Genomic DNA, 14339 nt, shown 5'->3' with positions numbered 1-14339 from the left:
GTTGGTTGAAATAGAGGGAGGACAATTTATTTCCAATTGATAATTCTAAAATATGTATTTAGTTTGAGATCATAAAGTCTCATCCAGACACAAAAACAGGTCCCAACTAAGAGTGATACACTCAAATGTTTCCAAATCATATATAATATGTAAAAACATAATACAGTGCATAACAGAGATGATTTAAAAGACAAAAAAAATATCTCGCAAAACTCTAACTATACATTTGACTGTCTACCTCCCAGCTATGGTATCTGGCAGGGCCTGGACAAAACAAAGTAATCTCATCCAAGAACAAAGACAGAAAGCATGTTGGATAACAGATATAGGTTGATAAAAGACATAGTAAGCGCCTCCTGCCCACTATGGAAGGTCAGGAACCCCACCAGACAGAAGAAATGATTATGATAAGGAGAAGAGGAGAAGGATGACCAAAAACCATGAAAACCCTTAAGGCGTTCTGTTAGTAATGAGTCATATAGACATTTGACCTCTCACCTCTCTCATAGCATGTGAAGCAGATCCGATGTAGATGTAAGAGCAGGGTATTCCACAGCGAACCAGATATCTCAACATAGTTTTTCCTGGAAAGAACAACAAAACTACAATTTAACCCCATTACAGCAACGATAATATTGCTTAAATTTAATTCTAATTTCTCCTATAACATCATGTATGCCTTGTTATAAGTGTGGACCCTCAGTCCAACCAAAAAGTGATTGGGTAGCCAAACTCTTAACTCCAATGAACAGTGCTTTTGCGATAGACTAGCAGGCTATCCAGAGGATAGCAAGCAATTGTTAAAGTCTGTTCAATGGTTCAAAAACTGGGATAAACTTCCACTCCATATTATATTATGACCCTAAGCGACTGCTTTAATTTCAAGTGCAGAAAAAAAAACATTTTCAGAGAAGACAATGACAGTGGTACAACTCTGGATCTATTGAATCCCAAATCCTTGAATCACATCACTGGTACTGTTCTTTTCTTATTAAAGTATTCCAAAACAAATGTTTGCGATGAATCTTCAAGATATTGTAAAGCGCTTTGAGCACATTTAGTGGATATTGCGCTATATAAAGCTCAATTTAAAAATTTTTTAAAAATATTCTGGCCAAACACAATCTCAAATGAGGACCTGAGAGCGAGAGCTGAAGTGGAGTCTCTGGAGAGTATCATTAACTCATTCAATCCTAGAGATTTTGTTACTTTCAAAATTAGAAAAAAAATGTATCAAACATGAGCATGTGCATTGTTTTATTCAACAATCATTAAAAATGAAAAAACTAAAAACTATAGCTTTGATAATATGCTTATAATTATTATTTGTCTCAGAAAAATGTAATAAATAGTCATAGGGTAAAAGTAGCCCGGGAAAACAACGGATATAGTCGGTGTTAGGGTTGAGAGAGTTAAAAGGAGAAGATGGCAATGGTTGGGGCATGTCTGTAACAGACCTGATGAAATACTGATAAGAGTAGTAGTAGTAGTAAACTTCAAATTTAGTAGTAGTAGTAGTAGTAGTAGTAGTAGTAGTAGTAGTAGTAGTAGTAGTAGTAGTAGTAGTAGTAGTAGAGTAGTAGTAGTAGTAGTAGTAGTAGTAGTAGTAGTAGTAGTAGTAGTAGTAGTAGTAGTAGTAATAGTAGTAGTAGTAGTAGTAGTAGTAGTAGTAGTAGTAGTAGTAGTAGTAGTAGTAGTAGTAGTTCTTATTCTTATCATTATTATTATTATTATTATTATTATTATTATTATTATTATTATTATTATTATTATTATTATTATTATATTATTATTAAGTATTATTAAGAATTAAAAATTCACAATTTTCCATAAAATTTAGTATTTGGCCATGAAATTTGTCTAAAATTCGTAAAATTACGAAAAATTCGTAAGATTCGGCATGTATGTCTGCCCCTGAGCCACTTGAGGATCAAACTACCAAGAACTCTTGTCAATAAAATAAGAGACAAAAGAAAATATAAAGGAATTAAAATTTATGGAAACTGAATTAAATAATATGGCATAACCAACCTTCTGTACGAGGCCGTCCTTCAACGACAACGACACGGAATTGCTTCCCTTTGTCATGGGCAAATTTCAACACTTGACTAATTAAAGAAGAACTGTGGACAATGAAAATAAACATATGTAAATTGAAGAATAACTTATTGTTTTAGCTTTTTCCAAATTCTGAAAAAAAAAGAAAGATTAAAATGTGCAAAATTAGTAAAACTGGAGGATTTGAAAAGCTTCATCTGATGTTTTTCTTATTACGTTTTTTTTGGTCAAGTCAATGAAAATGAGTTTAATTATAATGTTGAAAACAATTCAAACTTTCAAACACTTAAAATAGGTAACTAACGGGTCAATTACTAATAAAATACTTGGTTGTATAAAAACGTTGGTTGCAAATAACACTTATAACTTATATGTGCGGCTATGTGGTCTAGTGGTATGACACTCGCTTTCGGATCGGAAGGTCCTGGGTTCGAGCCTTGCTCGGCGCATAGTTGAGTCCTTGGAGGAGGCTCTTTACTCACATTCTCTCACCCTACTCAGGTGTAAAATGAGTACCTGGCCGTTAACAGCGTTGTCCCTGTCTGAAAAAATTGTAATATCGCCTAACAGGCATCATGTACTGTCCTACATGTTAAACATTGCTGTTGGCCAGGGACTCATTGTAAAGCATTTTGAGCACGTTTAGTGGATATTGCGCTATATAAAAGTTCAATAATCATTATTATTATTATTATTATTATTATTATTATTATTATTATTATTATTATATAAGTAATAGAAGTGCTTAAGAAAAGAATGATGACAGGCTGCTGTGAAAAAGATTTAAGATAAACATCTTAGCATGATTTTAGCAATAGAAGTATAACACTGCTTTCAAAACTTTTACGCCATGGGCAAGGAAAAACATAAAACGGGTAGATTCAGAGTTCAGTGTCCTTCTATACTCTTAGACTGAGAAGAAAAGAAGACTTAAGAAGAGAGTTCAAAGAAGATAAGATAAGATAAGATATACTTTATTCATCCAAAAAAATGGAAATTCGTTTACAGACGTGGCATGCGTTACAATGTATAAACAAAAAGTTTGGCAATCTATGGCAACAATATATATATATATATATATATATATATATATATATATATTATATATTATATATATTATATATATATTATATACTATATATATATAATATATATGCAAATGCACAAAAATGTAAAAATATACAACCAAAAACCAATAGCAACACTTTATATATTAATTTGATAAATTGAGATAGGCCATACCTAGAATGTTTTAACTTCTGTTCTTGTTCATAGTGACAATAATCTATCTCAGAACCCAGACTGAGGCCATACAAGGTCTCTGACGGACGATAACAATAGATTCCCACCAAATAAGGAGCACTCAGGTGATTATTAATGTGCATTCGTACAAAAGGATAATCTAAGGTTTATAAAAAAATAGAACACACACACACACTCACACACTTTCATCCTTGCCTTCTCCATGACATGGCATTGCATATCAGCCAGGACTGGAGCTAAAACAAGCAACTTCATTATAGAACAAGGACAGAAATTCAAACAAGCAACTTCATTTTAGAACAAGGACATAAGTTAAAACAAGCAACTCCAGTTAAGAATAAGAACAGAAGTTAAAGCAAGCAACTTCGTTCTAGAACTAGGACATAAATTAAAACAAGCAACATCATACTAAGAGAAGGACAAAAAGACACACGGAAAGGTTTGTCTCGAGCTAATTCTATGTGGAGGAATTCTGAACATTCTATAAGGTCTTGAGAATTCTCAACTCTCTCAAGATTTTGAAATCTGGATCATCTCAGATGAAAGCCTTGTGATTCACAAAGATATCAGCATCTCTGATAAAACACTGTAAACAAAATTTAGAAAGAAAAAAAAAACACCTAAAAACAAAATAGGACAACAAAAAAGATTGCTTACGCAGCGTATATAAGAATGACGTCTCCATCATCAATCTTATTGTTAGCATAAACTGCCACAGCCTCCGCAGCTTTGGTGATGTTGTCGTAGATGAAGTTGTCAATGACATCATGGAGCATGGCAATGGCCTGAGGGTATAAAAGATATAGATATTTGTGCGGCTATGTGGTCTTGTGATATGACACTCGCTTTCGGATCGGAAGGTCCCGGGTTCGAGCCTCGTACTCAGCGCATAGTTGAGTCCTTGGAAAAGGTTCTTTACTCGAATTTTCTCACCATACTCAGGTGTAAAATGAGTACCTGGCCGTTAACAGCGTTGTCTTTGTCCGAAAAATTGTAAGATCGCCTATTAGGCGTCATGTCCCGTCCTTCATGTTAAATGTTGCTGTTGACCAGGGAGCCCTTGTAAAGCAATTTGAGCACATTTAGTGGATATTGCGCAATATAAAGCTGAATTTTAATTTTTTTTAATTTTTAGATAAATATACACATAAGTATTATCTCTTACACACAAACCATCCTTTTTTATCAAGCCTCAGGTGGAAGCCTTTTTGACTAGTCTTCATGTATAGATATAAATAAGTGATGGACATTGCCCTATATGAAAGCTCCAATTACTTTTTTTTTTTCAATTTATTAACTCACTCAACCCTAACACCGACTATATCCGTAGTATAACCGAGGTTACTTTTACCCCATGCCCATTTATTACATTTTTCTGAGACAGATTATAGGCGTAGTATCAAACCTAATGTTTTTAGATTTTACATGTTGAATAAAGCTATCTATGTACATGCTCATTTTTAATACATTTTTTCCAATTTTGAAAAGTAGCAAAAATCTCTAGGATCGAGTGAGTTAATGGCAGTGCCAAACGCTTACTTTTTCATCCTCAGTTCCTTGTGGTATCTGACTGATTTGCTGTTTCAGATGTTTGATGGCATTTCCCATGCTAATACTCAATGGCCGACAATCGTTGATGAACAAAATTTACAAACCAAAAAAATAAAGGCATAAAAATAGAACTTTATTTATCAATCTTTGATTTTTTCTTAAAATGTTAAAAAGAGTGTTAATCTTTTCAAAGTAGACGATAATGAAAAATTAGAATAAAAGCATGAACTGAAATTAATTTTAAAAGGCAAATGATGTGTGGGTTTCAGAGTTTCCCTTTGTTGCAAACGTGTAAATGTTGCTGTTCGAAGCTCGAAGAAATAAATAGCAATGTGAAATTGAATGTAAGCTTCAATTTAATATACGAAAACAGATAAAATGGACGTTTCGGGTTTCCCCTTTATCAACAAAACAGGATGAATGGAACCCTACAGATGAATGAGATGAATTCATCTTAACAACGCCACTACCACATTATCTCGTTCGTCTGTGGTATTTCATTAAGCTAAACATAATTGCATCCAGGAACAATATCAGCATCGGAATCATATATTTTGAAAATTGTTATTCACTGTTTTTAAGGAGTGCAAGAAAACGTACTTGATACACGGGGCCAAAAAGTTCTTCTCAAGATCTCGGCTCAACTCTTTCTCTTCTGGTGTCTTATACTTGGCAATCACCTAAAACAAAACAAAAAGGGAAAAACATATTAAAAAAAAAATCTACTTACATCTTTCCGCCCGACAATGTAGTACGTCATGAGCCTCGGCATTCAACAAATGACAGAAGATAATCTATCAAACAAACATCTTGTGTCAAATTCAAGATAAACAGTAGAAAATGAAATACTTGTTTATCTTCTTCTTCAAGTACCAAGTCTGTGCCAGACATCGGTGATCATGTTTATATCCGTTGTATATTTAATTTCTGCATTGATTAACTATTGATTGTAACTTTTTGTCTTTTGGGCGGGGTTTCATTCATAGCGCCCTGAGCACCTTTGAGTGGAAGTGTGCGCTTTATAAATGCTTCATTATTATTAGTATTTTTATTTTGACAAAACCCACGAAAGCAATATAAAGGGAAGAAGAGGACTCTCTCTCTCTCTCTCTCTCTCTCTCTCTATCTATCTCTCTCTCCCTCCCTCTCTCTCTCTCTCTCTCTCTCTCTCTCTCTCCTCTCCTCTCTCTCTCTCTCTCTCTCTCTCTCTCTCTCTCTCTCTCTCTCTCTCTCTCTCTCTCTCTCCCTCCCTCCCTCTCACCCACTAAGATCAGCAACTTTAAGCCATCTCGCAATAATTTGTTCGCTGTAAAAACGCTAATTGCAACTGTGTTAATCATATGTATATTCTAGTCATTTTTTCCCTGGTTAATGTGAGTATATATTGCAGTCACCAAAATCAAGCTTACTGAAGTCACAGAGTCAAGACGATTCAATCAGTGATCAGAGGAAGAAACGAGAAGAAAAAAAAATTGTTTTTTACTTTTCCTTTCTTTTATTTATCTTTTTGAGCCATAAATCTTAAAATTCAGGACAAATCCAGAAGAATTGGGACACTTGGCCAGTATGTTTTTGTTGAATAATGAGTGATGGTACAGGATGGCCATGATAGTACTCCTTACTTAGTCATAGCATTGTAAGGCCCTTTATACAGCACACAGCTTACCACAATTGACCAAAGTGTGAATGAGTAACTGGCTGTAGGGTTAAGTTATTGTAAAATCAATAGCAAAGTCTAAAAAGATATTTTAAAAATTAATTTATAAATACATTTTTTTTAAATAAAAAAAAACAAAACCAGCTTTTAGTGTACGACATTTCCCTTTAAGACAAAATATGACATAACACATATTGACACGGTTCATCATAACATTTTGTGTATATACTTCTCTTTTTTTTTTTCAATTTTGGTAGCATAATGTGTAATAATTAAAGCAGTCTTAAGACCAGAAAACTTTGCACATTTTAATAACATGCAAATGGTAGACTGGTGATCTAATTCTCTATTAAGCACTTGACATGGAGCTGACCCTCCAAATTCTCAAAAGGAACAAAATAAGGGATATTTCAATAACATTCATGGATTGATTTTAAAAAAGTAATTTTTCAAACCTCCTTAAGAGTGGTGAGAAGAGCAACACATCGTGCATCAGCTCCGACAATCTTTGGATGAAGAAACTGAAAGCCTAGGTTGAATATCCCGTCATCGATTTTAAATCCCCTAGTCCTGGGAAGGGAAGAAAATAAAAAAAAAGTAATCATCAATATGAGTGATTATTAATTTTAGCGAAATGTGCCTAAAAAATCCCTTAATGCCATAAGGTCTATGAAGCTCATCTCGATTCCTGTGTTATTTACAAATTTCTTACCTTAAGCCAGTTCTTACAGACCCAGCCATCCATCCAGTCACTGGGTGAACAGAGGGGTCAGGAAAAAAAAAACCAATTGACTGCACTTGGGATCAATATCAGCCTCTTTCTTGTGAGGTGAGTGCCATTGAGACCCATATAGTGTCTAAGCAACCATATAATAAAGAATGAAATGAGTAAAAAAAAAATAAAGACCAGAAAATATAATAAAAGTGCTTTACTCAGTCCCAAACAAAACAGCAGCACTCAAGATATAGGACAAAACACCTTATCCAAAATAGTTGCAGCTTCATGTGATGAGGCCTGTAAGGCAATATTACAATGTCTTTAACAAAGACAACACCGAGAATGGACAGGTCTTGCACCTGAGTACGGTGAGAGAATATGCAAGTAAAGAGTCTTTTCAAAGGGACTCAACTTTGCATCACTAAGAGCGGGACTCAAACACAAGACCTAATGCTCCGAGGGCGTGTGGCCACAATACTACAAAGCCACATGAAGGTAATTCAAAGGTAAATGACTTGCAAGCACACCATCAAATCATCCACTCTGCATTAACAGTTAGGGTAAATGAACTGATGTAAACTGAGACAACACCTTTTTTTTTTATTTGGCCAGAAAGTTATACTTCAAATACTTATCTTACCATGACAACTAACTTGTCTAAAAATTTTAAAACCGATACTTCCTTGAAACTTCAATTTTTAAAAAATTGGAATCACCTTCAAACAGCCGATATCTAAAATAAATTTTCTGACAAGAATTTTAAAAACTGGTTTGTCAGTTCAGGACAGATTACTCCCATAAAAACTCCACAAAACATGCCACATGAATATTCCCTGGAAAGACACCAGAAATTTGTGATACTTCCGATGAGAGATCCATCACAAACACAACTCAACTAGCATCTAAGTAAAATCAGCCAACTTTATTTTTTTCACGTCCGTAGAAATGTATTATTTAGATGCTTAACAAAATCAAATCCTGCGTATTTAAAAGTCAGCCTAACCTCCAATCAATTTGACTTCTGACCTCTGTAATCAATTTTAAAAATCATCTTTTTAAAGACTTAGAAAATAAAACTCTGTTTATTCATCCCCAAAGGGGAAATTTGTCTTTAGGGTCTATTCCAATGGAATCGCATTGAAATGGTGTGTCATGGATATAAATAAAAAATAAATTAAAATAAAATAAATAAAATACCCTTTATTTATCCCAGAGGGGAAATTTGTCTCCATGGTCTATTCCAAGGGAAGACTGGAATAACCCAGACATCGGCCGCAGTGCAGCGCCGCAAATTAAGCTAGGGCGAGGTGACTTGCTCAAGGACACACAACGCAGCAGTGAGTGATCGAACTCTGTACCTTTCTAGTACAAAGCAAAGACCGTACCACTGAGCCACGCTGCCCCCTAAATAGCAGTGTCTGTGATAATTGTTGGTCAAGAAAATTGGGTACGCCAACTTACAACATTTCTTTCTCTTTCATGACCCATCGCTGTTCCTCGGATAAGTTAACTCCTTCAACTTTGCTGCTCTTCTTCTTTGCCTTGGCTTTGTCGTCAGCAGCCGAAGCACCCTCTCCTCCTTTTGTGTCTTTCTTAGATGCAGCTCCTGATGCGTCTTTTTTACCTCCTGAAAACAAGACATTGCATAAAGTATATTGAAAAAGTTGTTGCTCGAAGCTCAAAGTAATAAATAGCAATTGGAAATTAAATGGAAACTTCAATTTATTCAACTAAGACAGAAAATATGGATATTTCAGGTTTTCCCTTTAGCAACAAAACACGAATAATGAAACACTAAGGACGAATGAGAGATGTGAGAATGGCGTAGTTAAGGAGACATCCTAACTACAATTCACCTTAACTATGTCAGAGCAATTCTATCATCTGTCGAATCAATTGATTATTTAGGCATATTGATCGATCCTTAGATTGTTTATAAATCAGGTCAAGGTTGAACTTATTTCATTTCTGTCCAATCGAAAGAATCAGTTTGACAACAGACGAACTCTGACCTTTGATGGCTCAGAGATTGTTCTCTGTCTAATTTTAAGGGCCTGTGTGTAATCCTTTTAATTCTGAGATTTGTCCTCATCAAAATTCATACTGTGATTTTTATTTTCAAGTTTCATTTACAGTAAAGATTTGTTGCCAGACTTAATTACCAGACTGATTTCGATTGTTGATGGCATAAAAAAATAAAATAAAAATTGAGCTTTTATATAGCGTAATATCCACTAAATGTGCTCAAAGCGCTTTACAAGGGGTCCCTGGTCAACAGTAACATTTAACACGGGACATGACGTCTATTAGGCGATATTACAATTTTTTTCGGACAGAGACAACGCTGTTAACGGCCAGGTACTCATTTTACACCTGAGTACAGTGAGAGAATGCAAGTAAAGAGCTTTCTCCAAAGACTCAATTATGCGCTGAGCGAAGCTCGAACCCAGGACCTTCCGATCCAAAAGCGAGTGTCATATCACTAGACCACATAACCGTACAAGATCACAAAGCCAGAATTTCAAAAATTTACTTTGGGACGGTGTGAGCCAAATAGATGAATAAGTAAATAAAATATTTTCAAAATATATCTAAAAAAAAAAAATATACATAAACTCACCAGATGCAGCACTTCCTCCTCCTCCACCCCCACTACCTCCAGCGCTAGCAGATGCAGCACCAGCAGCAGCCCCACCTCCACCTGTTGCTTCTGCCTTTTTGGCTTCTTTTCCTGCTCTCTGCCTCTCCTGTTTTGAATAAAACAATCAAGAAAAAGAATTTGAAAAGAAAAAAAAAAAAAAAAAAAGAAAAACGCCAAGCTTATCTTGCATTTTCATACAGTGGCTTTCAAAATTCAAGGAAATCGACTAATAAAGAATACTAACCCAAATAAAAAATTAAAAAATTAAAAAAAATAAGAAAAAAAATAACTATAAATTAAAATAAAAAGTAATATATATAATCTTCTTCTTTCCATTATAATTTATAATTTTGGCAAAATGTGTTTTCATGCATTGTTTTGACCTTTGACCTACGTTGACAGTTTGTTGAAAGAGTTAACTTTTAAAAATTTGATCTATCAACTTAGGTTGAAGGCCAAAAGCATACATAAAAACACTTTTTGACAAAATCATGAAATTAAAATGAAAAGAAAAAGACATACAAAGAGAGATAAGAATATTTCACCTGAATTGCCCTTCTTTCAGCCTTTAGTTGTGCCTTTAATTTTGGTTGCTCTCCACTACCACCAACAACACCCCCTCCACCACCTTCTCCTTCTCCCGAAGGTTTCATATCTTTTGGACCCAGTGAGACAATTTGTCCCGATCCACCAGATGGCGCCACCGGTCTTTGGCAATGGCTCGCCTGTGGGACGGAGTGCTCGCCAAATCCGTGGCTAAAATGGCGACGTGGTCATGTGATGCTTTATATCGATACCAAAATAGTATTGACATTGGGTTAAACTAGATAAAATGGCTTTTTAAGAATATTTGACATCTATATTTGGAGTTAAAATGGAAGAAATAAAGGATTTAATAAATTTAGAGTATGGCAGTACCTATGTGTCCTCCATGGGTGAACCATCGCTGTAAATAATTAAATATATTGACTACTGTCTAGAGTATTATTGGTATCGATATAAATTTTCCTAATAGAGCAGTAAAGTTAGGTGCCCCAAACGTAAACAAAGGTCGAGAAGCACGTGGCAAACCACATGTTCCTGTCTTGACAGCTCACGTTCCAATGTAAATAATAGAAAAAAAATAACCTTTAAAATTTGGCTGTTAGGTGGCAAAAGAAACACATATTCATAAATACTCGATCATGCATCAAATAATGTCTAGATATGGATATTTTATGGAACAAAAGGTAAAATTTTCTAAAATTTATCAAAAGTTACAGTCTATCTATTTTTAGAACAGAGCAAATTATTGCGCTGGTGTGAACAAAACGAGAATTATTCGGAGCCTGATTTTCATAATAATTTAGCCTTATATTATTATTTCTGCAACTGTTAGATTTTATGTAAACATATTTTCAATACTGAAAGTGTATTGCCTACAACTCAAACTACAAAATTGGGAGACCTATATTGTGCGTAAATTATTCCGGTCCCTAACGGAAATCACTAGCAACTTGTTATTGTTTACGTTTGGGGCACCTAACTTTACTGCTCTATACCCAGTGGCGGTTCTAGCCTATTTACAGTGGTTGGGCAAAGAGGATTCGGTCATATATATATATATATATATATATATATATATATATATATATATATATATATATATATATATATATATATATATATATATATATATATATATATATATATATATATATATATGATATATATTTTTTTATTTTTTATTTTTTGTTTTTTTTTTAATAAAATTTTTTTTTGATTTTTTTTTTCGCCTTTAAACAAAAATATTTCAACCACCAATAATCACATTCACAATGAAATGACAATACCAGTAGATTTTAATTCTTCCAAACGTAATCAAAAATGAATCACGAAAGAGAATACAACTAAAAAATAAAGCGACGAGACATAATGCGACAACACCTTGACAATACAAGTCCATTTCCTTCACTCGAAAAATTAAAGAGATGCTTTAATCCCTCAACGGCGATATTAATATTGCTTTTACATATTTCTGGTTTTCAGTAGTACGTAGTAACCTTAAAGTTTTCATGGAGAAGCAACAACAGCGATATGACACGAGTTTCATTCAGAGCTCAAATTGCATAATTTTTACTGCTGTCTTGGTGGTCAGAATGATTGTGCCGGTGGTGGTAGTGGTTGGAATAGTGGTAGCGGTGGTGGTGGTGGTGGAGGAGGAGGAGGAAGACGAGGCGGTGAGGGGTAATTATGGTAGTGGTTTTGGTGGTGCTGTTGGTTAGAATGATAGTTGTGGAGACGATGACGGAAATTGTATGGTGATGTTGATATTGTTTTTATTTCTATTGTTGTACTTGTTGTTAATATTGTTGTTGTTGTTGTTAATGATGATGATGATGATGATGATGATGATGATGATGATGATGATGATGATGATTATGATGACAACGACGATGTCGTCGACAATGATGGTTACCATACGATATTACAAAATTTATTCAATCTTAGGCTTTCGCCAATTAATCATACAATTTGATGACCACATACATGAAAGTGGAAAATAATGGCAAATGGGACCAAACAATAAACTGATACCATTAATAACCACCAAAAAAAATACAACAATAGTAATACCACCAATACGTACAATAATAATAACAATGATAATAATAATAATAATAATAATAATAATAATAATAATAATAATAATAATAATAATAATAATAATAATAATAATAATAATATATAAATAATAATAATATAATAATAATAATAATAATAATAATAATAATAATAATAATAATAATAATAATAATAATAATAATAATAATAATAATAATAATAATACCATCATCATTACTACTACCACCACCGCTACCACTATACCACCATCACCATCATTATTACGTTTCCAATTATTTTTTCTCGTTTTTTAAAATTTGATATCTATCAAAACAGACGAAAATTCCGGTGATTTTTTTAAAGGGTAGTTAAAATATCTACGATTTTATTAGCCCTGAAAACTACGATTTTTATTTTCCTATCTAAAGTAGGCAGGTCTGCTATGACAAGTATCAGTATCAGTTCCATAGTCAAAATAAGACAAACAAAAACAACGTTTATTTAATATTAGGCTTTCGCCAATACTTCATACAATATAATTAAGACAAAATAATGTTACCAATCTCTCCTCATGTATTCGTTTGACTATCGTCACAATAATTACCGTGTTATCTTTGCTCCTTACCCAACCAATCCCTTGCTTCCCGCCTCTTCATCGCGAACCATCTTATGTATGTATTAGCTTCAGGACGGGCAAGTACGGAATCTGCCCACCCTTCCGTATTTCCTCTATAACTTAGAATTCAACTATCTCCTTACTCAGAAGAGTATTTCTTGTATACTAATTCAATTGTTGAGAAAACCAAAATGGTGGTTGTATTTTATATATTTATTTAGTCGTGACTTTTGAATAAAAGTGTTTTGTTTTATTAGAGGGAATACAATAGAAAATTACATTGTTTTGCAAAAATATTTAGTCTGGCAATAAAAATACAGCGGTAATTACTTTAAGAATAATAAAAAAAAAAGAATTAACAAATTAATTTGTTAAAAAACAAAACAAAAAACAACAACAAAAAACAACAACAACAACAACAAACAAATAAGAAAACAATTTAAATAAATGAGTTTTGAGAAACACTAAAGAAAACGAGGGGAAAAAAAAGAAATAATTTAAATGGATAAACAAATATATTAAAACAACACAAACTAATACTAAATTGATATAATATTAGTAAATTAATAAATTTAATTCAATACTGGAACCTTCCCAGCACAAGTAAGGCAATAAATAAGAAAAAGTTCGTTTGCCAAAATCTCTATTTAGTGTACACTGGTTAATAAGGTGGGCTCATTTGAATTAGCCCGACCTAGTACTAGAGAGGCCAGACAGCAAAATCACCGTCAGGCGACGTGACGATGAGATGACGATGTGGGCGGAGTGGAGTGGAGTGGTTGGGGGGGGGGGTGATAAAAAGAACAGGAGCGTATCCTGGTTTATGTATTACGGGATGCATGGTGATTCGCAATCTATCAAAAATACACACAAATTGATTTCAGTACAAAGTATCAATTTTAAGTAGTAACTTTTGAAATTATCTAATTTAGATTTGATTATTTCGGACCTGGTAATACAGCATATAACTTGAAAAAACAGGCTGGTATTTGCCCACCCTGCCCATTATTACCAGCCGTCCCTGTCTATACCCGCCAAAACTAAACAAGAGAAAGGAGTGGAGTTGCCTCGATAATAGGTCGCTAGTCTAGTAGTGCTGGGATTACCCGCCCAAATAATTACCCGGGTAGTGGCCTGATTACCCGGGTACCCGCGGGTACCCGTGGCAGGAGTGACTTTTGTCCCCAAAATTTTTTTTGTGGGGGGGGGGGGGGGGGGGGGGGGGGGGGGG

At 34.1% G+C, this 14339-nt stretch overlaps 1 protein-coding gene across 2 annotated transcripts; it reads right to left on the bottom strand.

Annotated features, from left to right (window-relative positions):
• Positions 1-534: 534 nt before the first annotated feature.
• On the bottom strand, positions 535-10630 carry LOC144960919 (uncharacterized). 2 transcript variants are annotated; one of them, XR_013642989.1, is made up of 8 exons: positions 10434-10630; positions 9868-9994; positions 8709-8874; positions 6985-7099; positions 5473-5552; positions 3979-4106; positions 2032-2123; positions 535-584 (listed from the first exon to the last, which is right to left on the bottom strand). XR_013642989.1 is itself a non-coding variant. In XM_078894301.1 (7 exons), the coding sequence occupies exons 1-7, from the start codon at positions 10539-10541 to the stop codon at positions 2113-2115; spliced, it is 735 nt and encodes a 244-aa protein (XP_078750427.1). In that variant the 5' UTR covers positions 10542-10630; the 3' UTR covers positions 2031-2112. The 2 variants fall into 2 exon arrangements, 1 of the variants encoding a protein (XP_078750427.1); XM_078894301.1 differs by lacking the exon at positions 535-584 and having other exon boundaries at positions 2031-2123.
• Between the last annotated feature and the right edge of the window lie 3709 nt (positions 10631-14339).

Source organism: Berghia stephanieae, unplaced genomic scaffold, assembly GCF_034508935.2.
Source record: "Berghia stephanieae isolate SIO BIC M18660-M18661 unplaced genomic scaffold, UCSD_Bste_1.3 scaffold1059, whole genome shotgun sequence".
Classification (NCBI taxonomy): Eukaryota; Metazoa; Mollusca; class Gastropoda; order Nudibranchia; family Aeolidiidae; genus Berghia; species Berghia stephanieae.
Note: the sequence above shows the minus strand (reverse complement) of the source record. Positions and strands in the feature narration are given on the sequence as shown.

Bases quoted from the DNA above. Each gene is read 5' to 3' on its own strand.
- LOC144960919 (XM_078894301.1), bottom strand. From the start codon at position 10,541: ATGAAACCTTCGGGAGAAGGAGAAGGTGGTGGAGGGGGTGTTGTTGGT. The intron at 5,553-6,984 runs GTTTGAAAAATT...GTTTTGTTTTAG, and splicing joins TTCTCACCACTCTTAAGGAG to GTGATTGCCAAGTATAAGAC. The intron at 4,107-5,472 runs GTACGTTTTCTT...TTATACCCTCAG, and splicing joins TTTTTGGCCCCGTGTATCAA to GCCATTGCCATGCTCCATGA.